General features: G+C 48.4%; 2 protein-coding genes across 7 annotated transcripts; one reads left to right on the forward strand and one right to left on the reverse strand.

The window, feature by feature from the left end:
* On the forward strand, positions 1–22947 carry araf (A-Raf proto-oncogene, serine/threonine kinase). 5 transcript variants are annotated; one of them, XM_056602542.1, is made up of 16 exons: positions 2–819; positions 1705–1928; positions 3367–3470; positions 5404–5506; positions 5965–6119; positions 7302–7403; positions 8325–8469; positions 9767–9794; positions 9889–10019; positions 10766–10968; positions 11284–11460; positions 12398–12444; positions 13005–13123; positions 13989–14120; positions 14805–14939; positions 16662–22947. In XM_056602542.1, exons 2-16 carry the CDS (start codon positions 1818–1820, stop codon positions 16800–16802), a joined length of 1833 nt encoding a protein of 610 aa, XP_056458517.1. In that variant the 5' UTR covers positions 2–819; positions 1705–1817; the 3' UTR covers positions 16803–22947. The 5 variants fall into 5 exon arrangements, with proteins under 5 accessions (XP_056458519.1, XP_056458517.1, XP_056458518.1 ...); XM_056602543.1 differs by having other exon boundaries at positions 1716–1928; XM_056602539.1 differs by having other exon boundaries at positions 7–38.
* LOC130392122 (leukocyte surface antigen CD53-like) lies at positions 20918–25729 on the reverse strand. 2 transcript variants are annotated; one of them, XM_056602563.1, is made up of 8 exons: positions 25640–25729; positions 24375–24458; positions 23700–23884; positions 23254–23356; positions 22642–22749; positions 22259–22384; positions 21883–21966; positions 20918–21567 (listed from the first exon to the last, which is right to left on the reverse strand). In XM_056602563.1, the coding sequence occupies exons 2-8, from the start codon at positions 24435–24437 to the stop codon at positions 21496–21498; spliced, it is 741 nt and encodes a 246-aa protein (XP_056458538.1). In that variant the 5' UTR covers positions 24438–24458; positions 25640–25729; the 3' UTR covers positions 20918–21495. The 2 variants fall into 2 exon arrangements, with proteins under 2 accessions (XP_056458538.1, XP_056458537.1); XM_056602562.1 differs by having other exon boundaries at positions 20921–21567; positions 23254–23328.
* Positions 25730–25745: the final 16 nt, after the last annotated feature.

Here is a 25745-nt window from a genome sequence, read left to right on the forward strand (position 1 = left end):
GATTTTGAGATTGAGAGCTTTCAAGATGGCTGCCCCAGGTAAGAGTTTCAGCTCCACTCAAACCGGATAAAACACTTCGTTTTCGGGGGTTTCATCTTGCGACGAAACAACCACAGAAACGGCAAACTCTTAATCTACCCGGACGAACTGCACGTTATTCGCATCCGCTCCGACTAAGTCATGGAAATAAGTTGACAAAGCCGACGCGGGTCGGTCCGCCACCACCGCAGTCATTAGTCGCGTTAGCTCGCTAGCACTGGCGTGCATCGCCGAGCTTGAGCTACCGCGGTTAGCCCGTTAGCGTTAGCCTCGCTTAGCTTAGCATCCGAGGTTATGCTACTGCGGTTTGCCAGTCAGCGTTAGCCTCGCTTAGCTTAGCATTCGATCTTAAGCTACTGTGGTTAGCCCACTAGCGTTAACTTAGTTTAGCTTAGCATGGCTACGTGCTAATCCCGGTCCCGTGCGGAGCGGGGTGGCGCGTCAGACGTCAGGATCAGTCAACATCGGGGCTTTATGAAGGAGCGCTGCCTACCACGGTTGACTCTCGGGGAGACCGGGCGGCGGAGTGGGGAGACGACCGCAGTAGGGAGCGCTCCTTCCTAAAGCCTCCCATCATTACATGTCAGATCAGAACCCCCGATGCTAAGCTACACTGTTATCGTCGTTCTGATTGAAGGCAGACTTATTAATTTGCTGTAGCTCTGTCCTCCCCTCCCTGAAGTGCTTTTGTGTGAGGGGCCTTTTTGAACTTTTTGAATCACTTTTTAATGACTTTTTAACCATTGACATCGTCTGTGTGTTTCACCCTGAAGTTCTGAGGTGTGTGTGAGTTTAAATACAGCGTTTTATTTGGTCCACTGTACGGGTCTAGACGCGATGGTTTTGATTGGAGTCAGAAAATGTTTCAGTGTTTGTTTAATGTGTTTTTATTGGGATGCTGCGGCATCATCAAGTGTCAAACGGCTGACCGCCTTCCTGTCATTTTTTAATGTACGGTAGAGATGCACTGACAGCCGTGTTTTGCTGATGTGTACCCTACCCATGAGGTTTGGCTGACTTCAGCTCAATCCGCTGCGACTATCGAGTTGAACATTGCTCGGTCATACATTGCACATGGATTATACATTTTCGACGTGTGGCGTATCATACATGTGCAAAGATGTTGAGCATTTGTTTACATTTCTACATGTACCATTACGGTAAAAAAAAGAGAGGCCGTATAAAGAACTTGAGTTTAGTGCTTGTTATTTAGTGCTTTGTTTGTTAGTTAGTTAGTTATTAAAGTGATATGTTTGTGGTGTATACTATAACAATGGCGGTTAGTATAGTAAATGTAGTGCTTGATTGCAGTCACTAAAAGTGACTTTAACGAAAGTGCCGTATTTTGAGAAGAAGGGATGGGAGAAGTTATGCAGGTGTACACACAACACCAAGTAGGCCTTTCTGTCATATCCATTTCCATTTATTGCATTTAGTAGGGGCTTTTATCCACAGCGACTTACAATAAATACATTTTTCAGAAGAAAGAGAAACACCAATTTTTCAATGTCTGTACAATAAGGATGTTCATAGTTACAATCGCTAGGTTATTTAACCCATTCCTCATATACAACAGCTATCCAGGATTAGACGCTGTCCACACGTGTTTGTCTAGGGCAGCCCTTTACAGTTGGGTTACAGTTCAGTCGTCACGCGTAACGGTAGCATGTTGTTAGGTTCCAGGTGAATCCTGCTCTCTCGATCCCGGATCCCAAGTGCATGAAGCCCCCTGGAGGTTGACGAGTCACAGTGTCCCCCGCTCCACCCCGCCAAGCACCATGTCCTCCACCTCCTCCTCGTGCTCCTCCTCGGGGGAAACCAGTCCAGAGGATGCTCCGCGAGGTGGGGGCACCATCAGGGTCTTCCTGCCCAACAAACAGAGGACTGTGGTGAGCTGTTTTACTGGTTCAGCGCTAGCTACTTAAAATACCTTTCTCCTCAACCGGTGGAGTGGGTAGGGCTGCTTGATTATGGGAAAAATCATAATCATGATTATTGGGGGTCAATATTGAAATCCTTGAGAAATTATTTTTGAGTTTGAAAACATGATGTATTTTCTCAGCATGTCTCTGATTTTTTTTTTTTAAACAGAACTTTGAAGTTTCGCCTTAAAAAAATACACAAAATGGTCAAAAATAAAATGTTCAAATTTTAACGCTTAAGTACTAGTTACTTAAAATCACTTTCGCCGCAACCAGAGGACTCGGAGGCAAATACAGCGTTTTACTGGTTAATTACTAGCTACTTAAAATTGACATTTCCCTCTACCAGAGGACTTAGACTAGGCAAATACCGATTTTTACTGTTTAGGTACTAGTTACTTGACATCCCTTTCCCCACAACCGGAGGAATGTGGTGAGAGGCAAACACAATTCAGCCTTTTACTGGTCAAGTTATACTTACTTAACATTTTCCAAGGACTGAGGTGCAAATGCAGCCTTTTAACGGTTAAGTAATAGTTACTTTATACCGTTTTGGATAGCTTTAACTCAAAGCAACCTGAAACGATTTGTATCTGCTAGATTTATGTTGTGGCGTTGCAGGTTGGATAGCTTGCGCTTGGATGCCTACAGGCAGACAGAGTACATTGCTTTATGAACCCGGTAACCCTTAAAGACAATCTCGCCGGGCACCACCCTGTTCAGCGGATGCTCTTATCCAAGGACGCAAGTCATTCATGAGCAAGTAGGGGAACTGACCCGGCTCCACCTAGCTGCAGCTACCCCGTCCTCCCGCCTAGTACGGTCGGCTCTGCTTTTTGACTCTGTGATGGCTCATCTAGAATGATTACCCCTGTGAATGGGTTAATTTTCTCCGGCACAACACTCATTTGTAAGTGTTATTGCCTTCATCAGGCCTGTTATATTTCACAGCCTGGTAATGAGTAAGCGATTGCACAGTCGGTGCCATGTGCCAACAGCTGGGGCCTGTTGCTTCCAGCTCTTGTTATGCGTTGGATTCCTCGGTGCAACATGGCCCAGGTCGTTAAGCTATAATATCTCCAGACACATGAACTTGTTTTTCTTCTTTTGAAGGGGTTTATTTTCAGTTTTTTTTGTTAGAAATGAATGTCGTAATATTCATTTCTTTCAGTCTCAGTTGTATCAGTAGCCGACACCAATAAAACAGTTTCTGAAATCGATCTTAGTACATCAACCGGTTACAAAACCACATAGACAAATCGGGAGCAAAGCCTTTTTTAAATCGCCGACAAGAGCGAGACGAGGGAGCCCACTGAACAGTCTAGCGTTGTGCGCGTCCACGCGGCTCTCACCGTCCCCTGGAAGACGGCCCCGTTGACGCCCTCCCCCCCCCCCCCCGCTGTAGGTCACCGTCCGGCCTGGTCAGACGGTGTACGACAGCCTGGACAAAGCCCTGAGGATGAGGGGTCTGACGCAGGACTGCTGCGCTGTGTTCCGCCTCCTGGAAGGGTAAGAGATCGCATCACCCTCGGCACGGTCCTCACCCACTGCGCAGTGATCTCAGGGCCGCATTCCACATCGCCTACTGTCAGGCCCGGCTGCGGGCCGCCGACGTGAGGGGCCGGGCGTTGGAATGGGGCCGCGGCGGAGATCAGGAGCATGATAGCATGGACTAGATATGAGACATGGGTCGCATTAAAAATACACGCGCGCACCAGAGATGGAAATTAACTTTTTTGCCCACCAGCCACTGTGGCAGGTAGATTTAAAAATCTACCAGCCACTCATCTTTTTTACCAGCCACTTTTTATACGCTATATATTTTTTAATATATGCGTACATTTTAAACAATATAATAGTAACAATAGATAAGAAAAGTGTTTTTCATACACATCAGTTGGTGTTACGATGACAAGTTTGGGGATAATTCATCTATACAAAGTATTTTCATTAAAAAACGAATTGACATATTAATAATAAAACAACATGCATGGCTACACCATCATAAGTCAATAGGAACATTTGTTTTTTTGTATTTACATGTGACTGCATACAAATGTGTCCACACAGACATGGTAACTAACGTATGCTAGCAAGCATTATATGCCCTTAACACTAATATTCAGAAGAAAATATGTGTGGCATTCAGTCCAATTCTGAAAATATATCTGTGGCATTCAGTAGGCCAATGCTGTGGTAAAGTGTGTAAAGTATGACCAAGTGTTTCTTTCTGTTCAATAGATAGAACTTTATCAATCCCCTGTAGGAGAAATTTGTTAATGTTTGTCCCTATAAAACAATAATGGTAAAATAATAAATACAAAACACGACGGTAACTGAGTAGGTCAAACCGTCCAATCTGAAGGCTCTACTTAACCACTCCCCCTACTCACTTCCACCAATGCGAAGCGAACAGAACTGAGTAGGGGAGGGCGTAGCCTAACTAGTTTGTGAACGACCCAGAGAAACGCAACTCAAATTCAATGTGAACAAATATGAGGCTTTAATAAAATCCCGGACGATTTTGAAATTCCGACACACATTTTTTAAAAGTGTGTCAAAAAGAGGGCATGTCCGGGCAAAAGAGGACGTCTGGTTACCCTACCGTGTGGAGTGTGAGCGTGTGCATGGGTTGAATTGCGTGTGTCTCACGCCGAACACGTGAGACTTGAGAGCCCTGTTACCGATATTATCCCGGATATTGACAGTCGCAGTTCAGCAAAAGAGGCGAAGAGGAAGAAGGGGCCCCGATGTTGACAGTAATGGTTGTGGAACTGTGCAGCGCCGTATAACGAATGTATTAGATATGCAAATCTGATCGGACCTGACTGGAAAGTATTACCCGCCACAGTGGCGGGTGAAGTGACACAATTCACCCGCCACCATACAAATCCACCCGCAAATGGCGTGTGGCGGGTGTTAATTTCCATCCCTGGCGCGCACACACGCACCGTCAAGACACGTGTATTAATTATATTCCAATAGAAATGAAAGTCCAGTGTTTTTGTGTTTAAAGTAATATTATTTAATGCTTGCATATTTTTTACTGTCTGTGAATTCTCTTCAACTTCTTGTGTTGTGTGTGTGTGTGTGTTTGTCTATTCAGCTTATTTTGGGGTATTTCTTGTTTATGTTACATTTTTGCATATATTTCTTATTGAGATATCTGGTATCTCAATTAGAACAAATTTAAAAACATTTAATTTCGATTGATTTAGGTACCATCCAGTATTATAATTTATTATAGTGTTCTATTATTTGATAGAAATTGCACGGACATGGGTTAAACGCACACTTATAGAAAAGCTTGGAATGCATCCTAATGAAACGGTCAACTGTTGGATGTTCAACGGAAATGCTTCCTCTTGAAGCACGTTGTAGTGTGAAACCATAAGAGCACGTAGGAGCCGTGACTCACGGCTCTCTGTGCTCTGTCTGCCAGGCGGAAGAGGCTGACGGAGTGGGACACGGACATCACTCCCCTGGTCGGAGAGGAGCTGCTGGTGGAGGTGCTTGACGACGTGCCCCTCACCATGCACAACTTCGTAAGTAGCCCCCGTTAACCCCGCAAACACCCCCCTCAGTGGCCAAACGGCGGCAGCAAGCCACAGCCCTTTGTGTCACCTGGGGAGGCTGGTGGCTCAGGAGGTAGAGCGGCTTGGCCGGTACCCGGAAGGTTGCCGGTTTGATCCCCGGCAACCCCGAGTGTCAAGGCTTCTCTGAGCAAGACGCCTCCCGCTAACTGCTCCCGACGAACTGGCCGTCGCCTGTCGGGGTTGACTCCGTCGTCGCTGTGTGAATGTGTGGATGAATGTGTGGATGCCCGGCAATGTTGTGAAGAGCTTTGAGTGGCCACTGAATGATGAATGATAAAATCCCAAACCAGATGAGAACATGGTGTCGTTGTTGTGAAGCGTGAGTCCATCTTGACAAGCGTTCTTGTTTGTTTTTTAAGCTCCATCCTAAATGCCTTTCGGGCTCTTTCTCACCTCAAACACTCCAGGTCCGCAAGACCTTCTTCAAGTTGGCCTACTGTGACTTCTGCCACAAGTTCCTCTTCAACGGCTTCAGGTGCCAGACCTGTGGCTACAAGTTCCACCAGCACTGCAGCAGCAAGGTGCCCACGGTGTGCCTGGACATGGACACCATCACCAAGAGGTAGGACGCCGGGGCGTGCTCACCAGGGCTCACCAGGGCTCACCAGGGCTCACCAGGGCTCACCAGGGCTCACCAGTGCTCACCAGGGCTCACCAGGGCTCACCAGGGCTCACCAGGGCTCACCAGGGCTCACCAGGGCTCACCAGGGCTCACCAGGGCTCACCAATGTTCACCAGGGCTCACCAGGGCTCACCAGGGCTCACCATGGCTCACCAGGGCTCACCAGGGCTCACCCGTGCTCACCAGTGCTCACCAGTGCTCACCGGTGCTCACCGGTGCTCACCGGTGCTCACCGGTGCTCACCGGTGCTCACCGGTGCTCACCAGTGCTCACTAGTGCCCACCGGTGCCCAACCGTGATCACCAGTGCCCACCGGTGCCCACCAGTGCCCGCCAGGGCTCGCCAGGGCTCACCAGGGAGACGACAGCGACCGCACCATATCACCGCAGTCTTTAAAATGCCGATACGATATGTATTGTGATTCTGTAAATGTTGCGATACAAGATCAGATATTTTCTGTGATTGGAGTTGGACGTCGGTGTCCACCGTTGATCTCTTAATGAACGTGGCCCAACAGAACGGAGCTTAGTTGATTAAAATGGACCATAGGAAAATAGATTAAACCCCCCCCCCTCCACTGTGGTACAGTACCACGTATTTTCTTCCTTGCTCAATAAATAATAATATATCGGCTCACCTGGTCAGCCCTAGTGACACCATTGGAGGCATCTAGCTTAGCATACGACGCGCTCTGGGTTTGTTTGTTCGGGAGCCCGTGGGACAGCCACACCAGATACTCTACACACCGAATGACTAAGGGGTTTAGGATGAGGAAATCGCTTCGTTGATCCATTTTTTAGGATTTCATTCTTTCATGTTTTCACTTGTTTTATTGGAAGGTTAATCCAAAAGAATTGCGGTATAATTTTAACGCCACACACTTTGATCACTTTCCAATAAGCAGATCCACAGTGCGACTCACACTGCATCTGCTGCACATTAGGGAAGGAATACGGTTTTGCTTTTTGCACAGGAAAACATGCAAGGACCTCTCTGGTTGACCGTCTGAAATGTGAGCAGCCTTAGCTCCCCAGCCCCCTCACCTCATCGTCAGTCCCTCCCCGATCCGACTGTTTTGTTCTGATCTCTGTGTTGTCTGTGTTCTCATCTGTCCGTGTGCAGGTTTCCGCCTAATGCCTGTTCAGACGAATACCCACAGATATCCATACTGCCAGATAGCTCCATATCACAGGGCGACCTAGCCTTAACCCCAGACCCAGCGGGGTAAGAACTCCCCGCCCGGCCCACCCACGACTGCTCGGGTCTACCCGCTTGTATCGGACACTGGCGTTAGCCACATGCACTCCGTTAGACGCACATGTGTAACGGTCAGCTCTCTGTAGTTCCGATAATGTAGCCTAGACTGGACACACTTTAGTCACTCGAGACACTTCTGCATAGTGGTCACTAGGGCTGAACGATTAATCAAATTCGAAATCGCGATGAAATAGAATACGGTATGCAAATCGCAAAGGCTGCGATTAAAAAACAAACAAAAACAAAGAATGTGATTTGTTACCGCTACTGACTGGAAATCAGTACGATTTATTTTATTTTTATCTCTTAATTCAACAGTTAAATAAAGACGTTTATAATATAAATTCATCTCAGTACATCGGCCTGGCCTAAAGGAAAGAGCAGTTTATATGTTGACTGCTTCCAATGTTGTGTTGGTCATACTAAAGATTGATTTATTTCTTTTTTTTAGTGGATAATACGCAACATAAGGAACGTAATAAATTATAAAAATCGCACATTAAATCGCAATCGCAATATTGGTAAAAAAATTCGCAATTTGATTATTTCCCCAAATCGTTCAGCCCTAGTGGTCACCCATGTATAGTTCAATAGCGTGGAATAGACGATCAATATAGATGTCAATAACGTCCGTCAACAATGTCTACCTCAACTGTCAATGTTTACATTTTTTTACGTGTCAATTCTTCCACTACAAACTGTTTTGTATAGATCCGGTTTACTGAGCATCTTTTTATGATATACATGCTTCCTCGTTTCTGTTCCTGTTTGATTTGTGTGATTCGTGTTACGGCGGTCCTGTTTATTCCGTGTGGGGCTGAGGGCTCCGTCCCGGGTCCCAGAGGTGGATCAGCCCGCTCACGGCTGCCCCCTGTCTCTGTGCTCCAGGATGGACCTGCTGTCCCCCACCTCGGCCTTCCCCTTCCCCACGCCGGGGGTCGAGGGCCAGTCACTCCAGCGCCACCGCTCCACCTCCACGCCCAACGTCCATATTATCAGCACCGTGGGCCCCGCCGGGGTCAGCATCATAGAGGTAGGTCCACCTGACCCTAACCTATGACCCCTGACCCTAACCTGTTGGGGCTAGCATCATCGCTAGGTCACCTTGACCCCTGACCCTAACCTGTGACCCCTGACCCTAACCTGTTGGGGCTGGCATCATCGTTAGGTCACCTTGACCCCTGACCCTAACCTGTTGGGGCTAGCATCATCGTTAGGTCACCTTGACCCCTGACCCTAACCTGTCAGGCTAGCATTATAGAGGTAGGTCACCCTGACCCTAACCTATGACCCCGGACTCTACCTGTTGGGGCTAGCATCATAGTTGGGTCACCTTGACCCCTGACCCTAACCTGTTGGGGGTAGCATCATCGTTAGGTCACCTTGACCCCTGACCCTAACCTGTGACCCCTGACCCTAACCTTTTGGGGCTAGCATCATAGTTGGGTCACCTTGACCCCTGACCCTAACCTTTAGGGGTTAGCATCATCGTTAGGTCACCTTGACCCCTGACCCTAACCTGTGACCCCTGACTCTAACCTTTTGGGGCTAGCATCATCGTTGGGTCACCTTGACCCCTGACCCTAACCTGTCAGGCTAGCATTATAGAGGTAGGTCACCCTGACCCTAACCTATGACCCCGGACTCTACCTGTTGGGGCTAGCATCATAGTTATGTCACCTTGACCCCTGACGCTAATCTGTCGGGCTAGCATTATAGAGGTAGGTCGACCTGACCCTAACCTATGACCCCTGACCCTTACCTGTCCGGCTAGCATAATAGAGGTAGGTTACCCTGACCCTAACCTATGACCCCTGACTCTAACCTGGGGCAGGGTCAGCATCATAGAGGTAGGTTACCCTGAATCCTGTGGGGCGTGCCCCCCCTGATGAGGCATATGGGGTTGCAGGAGAAGGCTGACCTAAGCGATTCATAATTGATGATCCACTCTAGCAGAGGACCAATTTTATGTTCACGGCCTCAAAGACGTCCTGTATGGTTAGGAACTGACTGCCTAATGGTTCATAAACACTTAGTGTGCATTAGAGCGGTGCAATCAGGTTCACCGGGATATGGATATCACCGGCAGTATCGAATACGAAAACTAATGTAAATATCGTAAAATATAAAGGAAAAATAACCGATCAGCATAAAATATGAAATGTGAACCATCCAGTCAGTTCTGATTCATCGGCAGTACTGCCATGCATCACTGAGGGTCACCCAGCTCCAGCTCGGGGGGGGGGGGGGGGGGGGGGGGGGGGGGGTGGGTCGTCCATCCGGGTCCCCCGTCCGTATCACTCACGTTGTCGTTCCGCCTTCTCTTTCAGGGAGCACTGAAGTCCTTCAACACATCAGGTAAGGCCTTCAGGTCCGCAGAACCAAGCCCTGTCTGTCCGCCCGGTGGGGCCTCGCCGTAGACTCACTGTCCTCTGTGTCTCCCGCCACTCAGGCCCGGAGCCCTCGCCGAAACCCTCAACGAGCCCCCCCTCGTCGCTGGGCTCTCCCGGCAGGAGGCCCCCCAAGTCCCCCTCGGAACACAAGGAGCGCAAGCCCTCCTCCTCCGACGGCCAGAAGAAAGTGGTGGGTGTCTGCTCGGGGGGGTCTGAGGTTCACCTCGGGGGGGTCTGAGGTTCACCTCGGGGGGGTCTGGGGTTCACCTCGGGGGGGGGTCCGGGGTTCACCGCCTGCTGCGGGGACACGCCTGGTTTTGCACCAGGCAGAGCAGAGCGTCCAATCGAAACGGGAGTAGCTATAAACAAAGCTCAAGTGCTCCACTCTGAACTGTTCTGACTGGAACTGGTCTGAGTGGCTCTCAGACCAGTTCCACTCAGAACTGGTCTGAGCGGCTCTCAGACCAGTTCCACCCAGAACTGGTCTGAGTGGCTGAAGGTTAATCTAAATCAGGGGTCACCAACACAGAGGACCACATGAGGCGCCCACAGGCCTGTTCTAAGAACAGCAATACTCATTCTTGAACAACTCTTTCCCACCTTTTTTAAGTCATTGTTGATAATTATTGTGAGAAATCATTAACATGATCAGTTTCTTCACATAGATGAGTATCATTAATCATCAATAGTAACATATATAACTAAAGGCAAACTGAGCAAATTTGTTATTTCAGAAGAGTGTATAGAACTGGGTGCCCTTCGTATGACTCAGTACCCATGAAGTAGCTCTCAGGTTCAAAAAGTTTGGGGACCCCTGATCTAAATGGATGTTTATAGGCTGTATTGCAAACGAAAGAAAGTCTTCCTGTGACACGTTGGGGAAGAGGAGGGTGTTCCGCAGAGTTTGGTTGCAAGTGTTTTGTACCTCGTCCCCAGCACCGCGGGGGGTACAGAGACTCCACCTACTACTGGGAGGTGCACTCCAGGGAGGTGACCATGCTGAAGAGGATCGGCTCCGGCTCCTTCGGGACCGTGTTCCGGGGCAAGTGGCACGGCGACGTGGCCGTCAAGATCCTCAAGGTCACGGAGCCCACCCCAGAGCAGCTGCAGGCCTTCAAGAACGAGATGCAGGTCCTCAGGTGAGCTCCGAGAGAGGGCGACATCGCTCCCTCCCTCCTCAATCTCACCAACAGACCCTTTTTTGATTGATTTATTTTTGGTGTAACCATAGGCCATGATAGCCTGGTTGTTTTGGACACAGAGCAGGGAGGTTCCAGGTAGTATTGCCCATAGTCTACCTGCAGGCATCCGTGGGCAGGATTCCCCTAACCAATGTCCTCTCCTCCTCCTCCTCCTCTTCCTCCTCCCTTCCTGCTCCTCCTCCTCCCCCCCTCCTGCTCCTCCTCCTCCTCCCCCCCCTCCTCCTCCTCCCCCCCTCCTCCCGGGGGACACAGGAAGACCCGCCACGTCAACATCCTGCTCTTCATGGGCTACATGACCAAGCCCAACTTCGCCATCATCACCCAGTGGTGCGAGGGCAGCAGCCTGTACCGCCACCTGCACGTCACCGACACCAAGTTCGGCACCATGCGCCGCATCGACGTGGCCCGGCAGACGGCGCAGGGCATGGAGTGAGTCCCGCCCTCTCCTTACAGGCTTACCCACAGCCCTCCACAGCTCAGGAGGCCGCCTAAGCAACACACGGCTGACACATAAGGGGCAGATTTCCAAAACGGCCTGTAGCAGCTAATCACACCACACCTGGTGGCATGTCATGGGACCTTTAACTATGTTGTCCAAAAAAACAAAAATAATAATTCATTCAATCTCTGTGTAAAGGTCAGGCTGCATGGCAACAGTCTGTCAGCTTGCATGAAAATAGGCATATATACCAAAATACTAACTGTACTATGGTACATAATACCATGTTATGTACCATGACCCCCCCGGTCAGACAGCCACCCGCACCACCTTAACTAACACATTTTCTGCGGGAATCCCTGACTTACAGCCAGGGATCCAGTAGCTCACAAAGTCAGTCAACAGACAGTACAATACAGACCGTACAAGTACAATACAGACAGTAAAACTGACAAACAACAAATGGACCAACAGGAGAAGTCAATCCCATAAGTCAATAAAAAGTAAGCACTATTGCACACAATTTAAATTTCATATAAAAAGAAGAGACGCAGCTAGATATCAATAAAGAAATGTTATGCATTTGCACTTTGTCCAGTGTGTGTTGGGGTGGGTTGTGGGGGAGATAGAGGGACACACCCCATGGGCAAGGCACTCTTTGCCTATGTCCACTTAGTTGTTGGATATTGATATCTGATGAGGATGATATTGGAGACCTTGAAAGGGCAAAATTCCAGGTCTTGCGAGTAAATACTTGGAGAGAAGTGGATGTTCTCAGTTCTGGAACAGCCTGGATTTGAGTCTAATTATAAGTTATTTATTTTCAAATAGTCAATAAGCAGCAGCTTTTTGCAATAAGTGCCCTGTATCGTTGACAATATTAATGTTTCAACTTCCAATTCATGTTTTCTTTGTTTCCTTTTTCAGTTATCTCCACGCGAAGAATATAATCCACCGAGACCTCAAATCAAACAGTATCCTTTCCCTGAGACCCAAACAACTTGGCCTTGTGTGATCTAAACTGGCCAAGGAGAGCATTGAGCGAGAAAACCATCCCGGCACCACTTCCATCTTTGTGATGTTGGCAGACGATAGCGGTCTGTTCTGCGACCACTCCTTCTGCATGCATGTTTTCTTTACACCATTGTCCTCCTAAAGCAGGCTTATTTCTCACTCTATATACCAGAAGTAATGTTCCTCTACCCACTGCCTACCTAGTCGCCACTGTTCTTAGTATGAAGCGCGGTGAGGCGTTGTTCTGATCGGAACAATGTCTCACATCATCTCATCATCGGTGGTGGGTGTCGTGACACCCACCACCGATGTAATGACACCAACCACCGGGGAATGAAGCCTTCTTAATCTGCTTCTACCTTAGTTAGATAGTAGCTTAAAAATGCATTTGGCGCAGAATCATTTATAGTATTGCTAACTCCGAAGAAAGAAAGAACATTTCTCGGTTCTCCTGAATCTCCGTCTTTTGAGAGGAGTACCCCGGCGTTACTCTGGTCAACTTCCTAAGCTACGGCGCCAGACATCTTCATCCACGAGGGCTGGACGGTGAAGATAGGGGACTTCGGCCTGGCCACGGTCAAGTCTCGGTGGAGCGGGTCGATGCAGGTGGAGCAGCCCAGCGGGTCGATCCTCTGGATGGTACGGTCCCGGCCTTACATATACACTCAGCAGACGCTTCTATCCAAAGCCACTTGCAATAAACGCATTTGGAAGAAGAAAGAGGAACAACATTAGATCGCTGTCGGTACTGTACGGATGTTCATAGAACCAAGGGCCAAGCACTAACAATCGCTAGGTTGACCCATTCCCCTTATACAACAAAGATAGATAGGATAAGGTGGTACACAATGTGAAGTACTGTTTTAAAGTGCATGGACGTACAACGTAAGTACGTACATTAAGTGCACGGACCTTTCAAGGATTTGAATTCCTTCGGCAATTCCTTGATGAGATATTGCGTCTAGGACAGCTGAGACATCTAACTGCATCAGAGCGCATAATAGTAATACTTTGTAACATGTGCACACCTCAGTTTCGAGCCCTGGACACAGATTCACCAAGCCTGTCAACAGTTTCACCCCCTGCCGGCAATGCATTTGTCCATATATCATGAAAGGGGAAATGTTGACATTCTGGTCATTCTGGTCTTGATAAGGGTGTCCTTGTGGCAGCTTCCCGCCAAGCCAGAGGTTAACAAAGGGGAACTGGTTAACGCCAGTTGACAGATGGGGTGGCTAGATAATACAACCTGACGAAACCAAAGTCAAACTCAAATTATTGAAACTAAACAACATAGGGATTTTCCATCCCACTTTCAAGTCGAAAGTGTTTTTTTATAAAGGCTTCATGGGACCAGGGTTAGCACACAAACCTAACGCAAACAGATCATTTAATTAATTACAAAAACTTCCATTTGCTTTCTCTGCCCGCCATAGGAAAAACAACAACCTTTGACCTTATTACAAAGATCTTTTGACCTTTAACCTGTGACCTTTGCATCTAGGCTCCTGAGGTGATCCGCATGCAGGACAGCAACCCGTACACGTTCCAGTCCGACGTCTACGGCTACGGCGTGGTTCTGTTTGAGCTGATGTCTGGAACCCTGCCTTACTCCAACATCAACAACCGAGACCAGGTACCCCACCCCCCCCCCCCCCCCTTCCAGTCCACCGGGTCTCCCCGGTACAGTACAGCCCCGGATCACGTCTGATCTCCAAGGGTTTACGGGCTTCCATCTACCGGGGGAGCTACACAGAACCTACTATCTGCAGCCGTTACTCATTGACCAAAGCACACTGGGTAGGCGCTGTCAGGTGTCAGGAAAAAACAACAACACATGTTTAACTTTGTCACTTTGCAGTAGAAGGAACTACACAGTGGGTCAAACAGTGGAAACACTCAAAACCCGCCTTTGATATTTGATCTGCAAAGCCGAGCATGCGGGGGGGGGGGGTTCCAGTGTACTGAGTGGCACACTCTCGGCACCGTGGCAGACACCAGAGGCATCTCCATGCTAAGTATTTTATTTTTCAGTGCCAGGAGTTACAACATGCAACAAGTGCGTATGTTAAGTGCCAGGGCATTTCATGGACTTTAGAAGCAGCGATTTCTTTATGAGATATCGAGTCTAGGAGAGGGGAGATTTCTGAATGGGGGGGAATAAAAAGCACACAATGGTTGTAAGTAATGACCTGTTTAATGTTTATCTACACAATGCAAACCCATGGACACCTTGAGGACAGCGGCGCAGCCCCCAGAGCAGGTCTCCTCCTGCTGAAGACCCACCTCCTCATGCCCTTGTCCCCCCCCCCATCCTCAGATAATCTTCATGGTGGGTCGGGGATACCTGTCGCCCGACATCAGCAAGCTGGGCGCCACCTCCCCCAAGTCCATGAAGAGGCTCATTATCGACTGTCTGAAGTTCAAACGAGACGAGAGGCCCCTGTTCCCACAGGTGACTGGGAACCTTCAACACATGAATGACCTCTCTCTCTCTGTCTCTCTCTCTCTGTTTCAGTCTGTATCTCTATCTCTCTGTCTCTGTCTCTCTCTCTTTCTCTTCCTCTCTCTCACTCTTCCTCTCTCTCTGTTTCAGTCTGTCTCTCTATTTTTCTGTCTCTGTCTCTCTCTTTCTCTTCCTCTCTCTCACTCTTCCTCTTTCGCGCTCTCGCTCTCTCGCTCTCTCTCTCTCTCGCTCTCTCTCCTCTTAATCCCCTCTCCCTTAACCTCTATGCTGAATTCTTTTGAATGAAAAGCCTGGTTCCCTCATGACGAGACTTGTCCGGGACTGTGTTCTGAAGCGAGCAGCCTGACAAGGCTTCTAATGCCAATCATAACGCTTACCTGGTTAACGGTTCACTTTAATACTGTAGTATCACTGCCGTCTGCTTTTCATTCAATGTTGAGAAGATAGGTTTATTTTATGTAATGGCTCTTAATGATAGTAGTGTGGTATTTCATGACATAGGGTTGGTTTATGGTGACGCCCAGATTTGACTCCAGATGAATTATGGTATGCATATTATACCCTCAAGAGTCTGTCTCGTCCTCCAGAACTAGTTCCATAAATCAGTCTTGAGTTTAACATCTTCGGTCTGAAGGCAGAGGAGCTCAGAGCTGGGTGAACAGGGAGTTCCCCTTCCTTTAGCGTCACGTTGGTTATCTAGTCCTCAGGTTGGCGGGGATCTGAAGGCATGTAACACTGGTCCGGCCACTGTATAAATACTTTAATTTAATTATTAAATCCCCTTCTGAAGCGCCATCCACTCGCACAATTAGTTTTTGTTTTTGGGAGAATATCTCCACAACCAAACGGGGAACAAGGCGTAGCTCCGTCACTATGGTTCCTGGTTTCCGGCCACGGTTCTGGGAAGCGCCCCCCCCCCCCCCCCCCCCCCCCCCCACACGTTCCGCTAGAACCCAGTAGGACAGCTGGACCCCAGGTTCTATAAATGTGTTCCATTAACGTTCTCCGGGTCCTGGCGGCCATGGAGCAGGTTCTATGAATGTTTTCAGATGAGTGACGTAGTGAACGTTCTATAAATGTGAATTACATCCGGTGAGTGACGTAGTTAACCTTCTCCAGATCCTGGTGGCGATAGAGCAGGTTCTATCCATGTGTTGTACATCAGATGAGTGACGTAGATCCGATGAGTGACGTAGATCCGATGAGTGACGTAGATCAGATGAGTGACGTAGATCAGATGAGTGACGTAGATCCGATGAGTGACGTAGATCAGATGAGTGACGTAGATCAGATGAGTGACGTAGTTGATGTTCTATTAACGTGTTATACATCAGCTGAGTGACGTAGATCCGATGAGTGACGTAGATCAGATGAGTGACGTAGATCCGATGAGTGACGTAGATCCGATGAGTGACGTAGATCAGATGAGTGACGTAGTTGATGTTCTATCAATGTGTTATACATCAGCTGAGTGACGTAGATCAGATGAGTGACGTAGTTGATGTTCTATTAATGTGTTATACATCAGCTGAGTGACGTAGATCAGATGAGTGACGTAGTTGATGTTCTATCAATGTGTTGTACATCAGATGAGTGACGCAGATCCGATGAGTGACGCAGATCAGATGAGTGACGTAGTTGTCCTATCAACGTGTTGTAGATCAGTTGAGTGACGTAGATCCGATGAGTGACGTGGTTGCCCTCCCCCAGATCCTGGTGGCGATGGAGCAGGTGCAGGACCTGCTGCCCAAGATCGAGCGCAGCGCGTCGGAGCCTTCGCTGCACCGGGCGGTGCACGCGGAGGACCTCAACCCCGAGCTCTTCAACACCACCCGCTTCATGCCGCTCTGAGTCCTCCCCGTCAGCACCGCCCCCTTCCTCCACCCGCCGAGGGCCGGAGCCCATCCCTGCAGCGCTGCACATGGTGATTACCCTGTCCTCCTCCACCACCACCACCACCACCTCCGTCACGTCAACACCGCCCCCCCGCCCCGACCCCTGACTCGGCCCGCTCTGAAAGAGGGTGGTCGCTTCGAACTTCTCGTTTTGAGTATTTTTTTTGTTTTGTTCGTTTTCTTTTTTTTCTCGCTCCGATCGAGTCAGCGATGCTCGCCGCCGCCGCCGCCGCCGGTTTCACGAGCGCCGACGCCGGCGCGGTCGCCGTACATACACACTCCGCAGACCCCCCCTCCTCCTCCCCGCGCGGTCGGAGGAATCGAACCGCGTTCCCGCCCAGCTCTGCACTCCACTGAGGGCTCAGCCCGCACACATTCCAGTAACACCAGTACTGGTCCCCTTAATACCAGTACTGGTCCACTTAATACTAGTACTGGTCCACTCTCGCCCCCACCTTTTTTTAAATTCCATCTTCTCCAGAGCTTTCTGAACCGGGACCACCGGGACCAACTTGGGTTTCTCTCTTGAGAAATGTCCTTTCAAAGTAATGGTCCCTTGTTTGTATTTATTGTCCTGTCGCCACGACGCAACGCAGGTGACGCCCGTAGTTAGACGCCGTCTTGGTAACACGTTTAGTAGCTGCTATTGGCCAGTGAGGACACAACCAAACCAGGATGCCTTGGAACCGGACCGTCTGCCTCCAGGGCTAGAGTCGCTGCACTGCCGCGGGACCACACACAGACATGCACACACACACTGTTGTACTGTACCTGCTGGGAAGTCTGGGGCGCGTTAGTGAGCAGTCTTTTGAACACTTTCAACGTTTAGGAACAACCCTTTTGGATGCGTTCACAGAACAGGAGTAGAGGGATTGGGTAATGAGTGGGTTCAGCACAAAATGGTCTTCATCCTCTGCACAGTCAAAGTTATTGCTTTTTAGTTTTTTAAGTTTTCATTGATTTTATCAGGAAAGGGCCTTCTTCTCACCTGGATGACCCTGATAACTCATCATTATAAGGAGCAGATATTGAACCTTTTTAAACGGTTGGTTTAAAAATGTGCAATAACGTTTTGGCTACCTCCTTTTGACCGCAGATGAACATTTTACACAGGCAGAGTAATATATAGACGGATTGCTACTTTTATATCTAATAAAAAAGTATTTAATGCATTTGAAACCTAGTCTGAGGGACTAATACATTCTGAATAAACTAGTACATTCGATACCTTTCTTCCAATATTGTGTAAAGCATGGTTTTCAGGATGGAACACGTTGAGAACGAAAGCACACGCGCAGTTCAGGCACGTCAAACTAGGGTCTGAGCAGCTTCACCAGTTCTACACAGAATCAAACCCAACCTCTTCTTTGAACCCCGTCCGACTGTTAAAGGCGGTCCCACGTTGAGGGTCACGCTCCCGGGGCCGCGATACGGACTGCGCTCTGCGGGGGCTCTCGTTCTTCGGTCTAAGCTCGAGTGTCTCCAACAAGCGGCCTTACCGATCCTCAGGATGTGGCAGGACACAGGACACGCGTCGGAGCACAGCAGCCCTGGAGTGGGGGTGGCGGCTGACCTCTGACCTCTCCCTCTGAGGGGTACGCTGCTCATCGAGGGTTTGGGAGTAACCGTTGTGTCCACATGACTCGTTCCTTAAGACTACGACACAACTAGAGTGTGACGCCTGTTCTGAACCAGACGTTGAAACGCGCCCGTTCTGTCCGGCTTAGCGACACACGGAGGACAAACCCACGGTTTTGAACCAGTCCCTCGATGCAGAGAGATGTTCGACGGGGCTTTCCACTGTGTGGTCTCTGTGCGTGTGGTGGCTCATCACTTCTCCACTGCTTCGCTGAAGGTCTCGGCGTCTGACTGGGGCAGGAGGGAGTGCCGTGCCTTGCCGCCACTTCCCCAAACTAACGTGAACACGGACGCCATCGGTAGTCCACCAAATACTGCTCGTCCTGTTTTGGGTTGTGTTGAGACATTGTACGATTGTTGATTTGGGGCGGAGGGGGGGGGGGGGGGGGCGTCAGACTGTTATAAACTAATATAAGCCATATTAACTTTCCTACTAAGGGTTTTAATCAGTCAGATCTGGGGGGCGGTTGAGGGTTTCATTTTAAGAGCGCCATGGATCTGCCAGCAGGGCCTTCTTTCACCAGCTTGCGACATGGCAGCAGGGGTCTCTGGTGGTTCGTCGAGGACACACTCCCTCCCCCAGCTCCGCTTGAAGACCTCGGAGCCCGGGGCTGAAAGACACCCGTCACTGTAGTCCAGCTGCTGCTGCTATCCACCATAGGGAACCATGCATTCAGGTCACGGCGAATTGCCGTGAAAACACTTTAACTCTGGTCCAATGTGTGTGTGTGTGCTGGTAACGCGTTGGTTAGGAGGGTTGCGTGTGTGTGCGTGTTCTGTGAACCTGGTGGGGATTTCTGTTCCTTATCGTACGTACTGTGGGCACGAAGGGACTGTGTGGCCAAGAGGTCACTGAGATGAGACCAAGATGTCGACATGAGGTGACCACAATGTCAACATGATGTCACCACGATGTGACATGGATGACACCATGATGTTTCCACGATGTGACAAGGGTGACGCCATGATGTCACCACGATGTGACAAGGATGACACCATGATGTCACCACGATGTGACAAGGATGACACCATGATGTTATCACGATGTCCCCAAGATGAGACCATGATGTTCCCATGTTGTGAAGACGCAATGCTCACTCACCATAGCTCAGAGCTTTTCCTCCTTGTGTTTTTAGCCCTAGAGGAGGTGGATACGGGCTGAGGGGCTGGGCCCCTCACGGCCCGCTATACTCATTCCAGTCATGGGGGGGTCCTTGGTCCGGGGTGGAAGGTTTCCCGGGGTCGGGCTCCCCACCTTTCAGTTATTTATTGATGTCTGTGCAAAACATTTTCAATCTGCAATCATGGATCTCTTGAGGTGGATCAATGTTTACTCGAGGGAGAGCGCTCTGCAAAAATGTAAAAGCCATGTTTGGGGAACCGTTTCTTTGTGGCACGGTACTGTCCGGCCCTGCTTGGCTCGAACCCCCGCTCCTCCGGGAACAGGGCTCGTTTGAAACATCTAGGGACGGGTCGGACCTCAGTAGGGACGCTGGTTTTAATAGTCGCTCATACGGTTTTACTATGTGTCTCCCTCACCATCTACCATATATTAAACACAGTAACGGAGATTAACCTAATTTAAAAGGAGGAGACCCAAGGTGGACTTGTGAGGATGTACGGTGTATAGACTGAGGGCACTGGAGAACCACAGATCATCACAAACTGACCCCACTCTGAGGTTCTTCAGAAGGACGAGGCTTTTATTGTTCCTGGTTTTAAATTTGTAGTCCCAGGTTAGGGGTGCTTATGGACTACATATCCCATGAAATTATCCTAATCAGTGCTTTCTCATTTTCCCTGAGGGGGACTGCCATTGGCTGAGAGTGCCATGGTGGAGGCTCGCTATAGGTTGAGTTTTGGATGCATTGCCTGCATGTCACCCCCTCTCCTAAGAGGACGACAGCGTTCTAACACCCTGTCTAGAGGGGATGGACAGGTTGCTAAGGTTACTTAAACAATGTCCACCTGAGAAGATGGCCACGCCCCTATCCGATGCCCGAGCTCGCCCCCCCCCCCCCCCCTCTTTGAAACGGACCGCAGCACAAAGTATCACGTTAACGGTTTGCTCGTGGATGCCCTGCACGGCGCGGGAATCACACTCGCAACCCAACGGCTGTCTATTACAGAGAGGCAAGAGTAGGAGTTATATTGGAATAGGGTTCTTTCTGCATATCTTTTAGGTGAATTGCAATTAACTGTCTATAGTTTTCTGATGTTTCAGGGGTGTTCAGTTTGCAATAAATGGTGTATCCTGCTCTGTACAGTTACTTTTTTAATTAAAATGTACTTGTTTCTATTTTTTTGTGTGACGGTTTCAAGAGAAAAAAAAGAACAATTATTTTAAATGTAAAGGAAATCTTAGTATTTTTTTAGTTTTTTTTTTGTCTTAAAATATTGATGATGCAGGATTCTTTAAATAAAACTGTGGAATACTAAAGATGAGTTTGGTCGTTTCTCCTTCCTTATTTTTCATAAATCCTTTTGCCTTTCCCTCGTCTCTCTAACTAAGCAAAGTGTTTTGAACCTGCGCCGGAACCCCGGCCTGTGGTTTTGGAGCGCTTTGTGGGAAGGAGGAAGTGGTTTCATTCACAGCCGTGCAGATGAGCCATTTAACCAGCGGCCGGAAACAGCTCGGCATGCATGTGTTGCAGGCATATCGGTTAGTTTGGTGGGTGAACCTTCGAAGAGGCTTTGTTTCTGTGACGGTTGCCTCCCAACTCACCAATGCGCCGCAAGGGGAATGAGGTGTATATAATGACGTCCACACCAACCTTTTGATTAATTATATCTGATATTTATTTGGCTCTTTGATTTTTGTAAGAGGATCATTTGAGACGTGTTGCATACTTTTGGTATTGTTTCCAACATAAATACATTTTCTTTGGTTCATTTAAAATAAAGATGTTTATGAAAGAAAAACAATGAAGAAATTAAAATATGGTGGTTTGAGAAGACAGGACTGTACAAAAGCATGGATGCCACAGTAAGGGTTGAGTGAGGGTAGGAATCTAGAGCTTGTAGCTGAGCCCAGAGCTGCTGATGTGACAGAACAACGTCATGGCGATGCACATTCCCAGTACCTGTCGGCAAAGATAAGAAATGTTTAACATTTGACCTTCATAATCTGACAAAGATTCAAACCTGTAGTGTTTTCATTGAAAAACACAAGCGCACATTTCTGACTGAGCTGTCTTCATGGGTTAGTAATTGCCACACTGATCTTGGTGAAGTATTTATTTGATAATAGTCGACAGTGGATCGTGTTCATTCCTCAGTGGAAAGGGTTCAACCAACTCCTCAATGTAGTCAGTGCAGCATGGCTATTCTCAGGATATGGGTGTCGGCTGTAGGAGGTCAGGGCGTCCTAAAAAGTGTGTGTGTGAAGGTCTTCTCACCTCTACGACGCAGAGGACAATAACGGCGACCCCGGTTGTGAGGAAGTTATTCTCAAACCATGTCTTCAGTGCTCCCAGACAGCCCTTAAGTGAGAGAAAGACCAAAACGTCATACATATATAATGTATATGCAGTGTTGAAATGGCTGTAACCTGTTGGTCGGACCTTTACATTTGTCCATGTTTTATGAGAGTTTGCTCTGACCACTAATAATGGTTTACAAAGTAGAGTTGTGTAATGTCGGAAAATAACCACAGCATATGAGGAAGAAGCCTGTCAACAAGCCTGTTTATAAATAACGATGTAGCACAAGATGACACTTATTGGAAACATGACTCATAGCGTGTATTGGGTACAAACTCTATGCTGCCTCTACCTGCTTGTAGAAAGGTTCAGATGGGTCTTTAGGTGAGGGCAGACATTGATTCAGACCATTCTCGCAGCAGGATTGAGGCACTGGCACGCCCCAGTCCGACGAATTATGGACTCCACAGCAGCTGAACTGAAACACAACAGCACACCACTGCAGTGTCTCCTTCTGATAGGCTGACGTTTTAGGAAAGTGACATCTCTGTTTTGACACTTCAATGTACTGTTGACTATCTTAATGGTTTATAGCATGGCATACAGCATAGTCCCCAACAGGCCGAATGGATTTTGAAATGGCTTGTAGCGTGAAATAAGAAGCCTTTACCCTTGGGGGGTAGAATGGTGGCTCTGTCTGCTTCAAACTCCTACATATGTTTTCGTTTCTCTCACCGTTTTCTGAACCAGATTCCAGTCGCTTTCCAGATCTGTCTTTGTCGAATTCTTTCTTTTTTCATTCTGTAATCCCGTGTTCAGCTCTTTCTCCAGCAAAGTGCCGATCTAAACCACACAGGACGGAGAGTTATTGAGACCGTGAGCGTACCTGGGATCATCGCTAAGGTTACTGGGCTCTTTAACCTGAAGGCAGATTAACAGGGAGGTAGACGATAGTAGACTACTACTGGTAGTAGAATAGTAGTAGTAATTATACTGAGACAGAAGGAGGGTTTCACCAAATCGACTAGCCAGGTGTCAAATTAATTAGCCATCTTTATTATGGCCCATATTATGGGGGGGGGGGTCTCCTCTTTATAATACACCAATAGGAGGTCTCCTACCTCTTAATCATAGACCAATAGGAGGTCTCCCAGCGCTTAATCATAGACCAATAGGAGTTCTCCTTCATCTTTTTTATCCTAAACCAATAGGTGGTCTCCTTCCTCTTTATCATAGACCAATAGGTCTCTTCCAAACTCATTATAGGCCAATAGGAGGTCTCCTTCCACTTTATCATAGACCAGTAGGTGTATTTTCTTCTTCGTCATTGACCAATGGCTTTCCTACCTCAGACTCGTAGGTCAATAGGAGGCAGGCGACGGTCAACTCCACCAGCATCAGGATCAGCAGCAGAATGAAGAACTGTGGGTGGAGGTTCATTAGTACACAACTCGGTCTTCCCCTGTTGTTTTCCTGTACAGTGACATATCCATGTGAATGTGTGCATGAATGGGTGAATGTTTGGCGATATTGTAAAACGGCCTTTGAGAGGCCACTGGTTAGAAAGCGCTACATAAAGTAGGGGATTGCAGTCAGAAGGTTGCTAGTTCTATCCCCGGCTCCGCATAGCTGAGTGGGGAGGTGTCCCTGAGTAATGCTCCCGAAGAGCTGGCTGTCGCCTTGCACGGTTGACTCCGCTGTCAGTGTGTGAATGTGAGGCGGTATTGACGGCCTTTGAGAGGCCACTGGTTAGAAGAGCGCTGCATCAGAAGGTGGTCGCTGAGTGAACATACGGTGAGCAGGAAGCACGGTTCTCTTTCAGAGCGCCGATGAAGCCCAGGAAGGAGACGCAGGTGACGATGATGCCGGACACGAGCAGCAGGTTGGCCGCCGTCAAAAACTTCATGGAGTCGAGCAGCGAGTTCGTCTGATAGCGGGTCATGTACACCCCGAAGCCAAGCATGGTGGCTCCCGAGATCTATGGGACAGCAAAACAAACGCACCGGCTTTTATCTAACGGGTGACCTACAAAGACCAAAGGTGCAGAGTCTCACAGGTGTCCCCGGTGGTTTAAGGTGCCCCGGGTTGACCTCCCACTGTGATTTCGGACTAGGGATATCACAAGTGAGTGTCCGCCTAGAAGATGGCAGATAGACCAACTTGTGGTCTGTAGGACACGCCCACTTGTGATGTCACCAGTGGGAGTGTCCACCTAGGTGTATGACAGATGGACCAACTGGTGGTCTGTAGGACACGCCCATTTGTGATGTCACAAGTGCGAGTGGGAGTGTCTTAAAGGCCTTTCGTTGGTTAAAGGCCTCCCACCAGTGACCACAACATGCAACTTTACACAACGACCGTTACCTCTGCCACCAGGTAATGACAGATGATCGCTTGCCAAATGCAGGTCACTTGCAGCCTTGCATTGGTAGCTGTGTGATTCGTAGATGAGATGTGTGCATACTTACGAAGAAGAGGAAGTTGACTGCGCACATGACGTACTTTAAGCATTTCAGACAGTTCTGTGCCATTTTTAGAATACTTTGTCCGCTCTGAAAAACAAGGAGGGGAGAAAAGCAAATTAACAATACATCGACAGGCTAACACACTCACCCTCATTAATCAGGCCTTCAAAACCAACCTCTTTAAGATTGCTTTCACCACGTAACATTTTATTTTGTGTTCCCTTTGTAAGGTGTCTGAGTATTTAGAAAAGCACTTTGTAAATCGAATGTAATATTATTATTATACTCAGTGCTCTTACACTCACTGTTCTGTTGAAAATGAGTTGAATAGCAGTTAGGGCCGTGGGCGGAGGTGTTATGTGTGTGAGCGCCTCCCAGGTGCGTGCAGGACCGTGTCACCGTTCACCCCTCAGCAGCCGTCACACACCCACCCACCACCGACCGCACTTCCGCTGTGTACCCCTGGGGCCCCCCCCAGGGCCCCTGTTCGGGCTGCCTGCGTTACTTTAAATACGGCCGGACCCACGCCCTCAAGCCCTGAACTACATCGCCTCTTGGGTCTCACTTCATGTAGGCTAGCCCCAACACGGTCTAAACATGGTGGTGGACTTCTTTCTTTTGGAACTAACCTGAGAAGATCATGTTTTGGTGGCAGTATCCTGTTTCATCACCACGACAGTACATCTTGACAGGAAGCCTTTATCCTTTGATCTCAAACGTTCTCCCCTACCTCATCGTCCAGTATTTATATCTTTGATTTTTAACCGGATTCCTATTTATTTTAAGGCAATTGTACTGTTGTTAAGTGTAAATGTTACCTGGATTGAAAAGTTCTATACCGATAGTTATCAGTGTGAGCTGCCCTTTGGTGAAGGTTTGAACAGAGTTTGGTTTCACTTCTTGATTTCACTTCTGATGTTGTTTGGTACTTTTCCCCTTGTGTCGTCTCTCAGGCCAACATGATGAAGCTTGATATATTGACCCTTAGTTTGACCTTGAAGTTAGGAGGTCTCTCATATGTGTGTGTGTGTGGGGGTGTGGGGCAGTGAAGCCCAAAGGGACGCCAACTGTCATCATAGCAAACCATCTCGAACCAGTTAAATGAGATTATCAGTGAACCAGACATTGTTGTTTTTAAGCCCTACGCCACAACAACTACTTCTGCTATTACGACACATTTACCCGACTGCAGAACAATCTCAAAACGTGGTCGACACATCGACGAATCAACGATAATATTCTCAACAAAGATTATGTTTATAGCTTACCTTAAGTCCCCAAGTTGAATCTGTGTCTTTAACGGGTTCTGCTGGCCGACGTCTTTAGCTGACAACCCCGACTGAGGAAGACTCCTGCTGTTTCCTGATGTCATGG

Source organism: Gadus chalcogrammus, chromosome 11, assembly GCF_026213295.1.
Source record: "Gadus chalcogrammus isolate NIFS_2021 chromosome 11, NIFS_Gcha_1.0, whole genome shotgun sequence".
Taxonomy (NCBI): Eukaryota; Metazoa; Chordata; class Actinopteri; order Gadiformes; family Gadidae; genus Gadus; species Gadus chalcogrammus.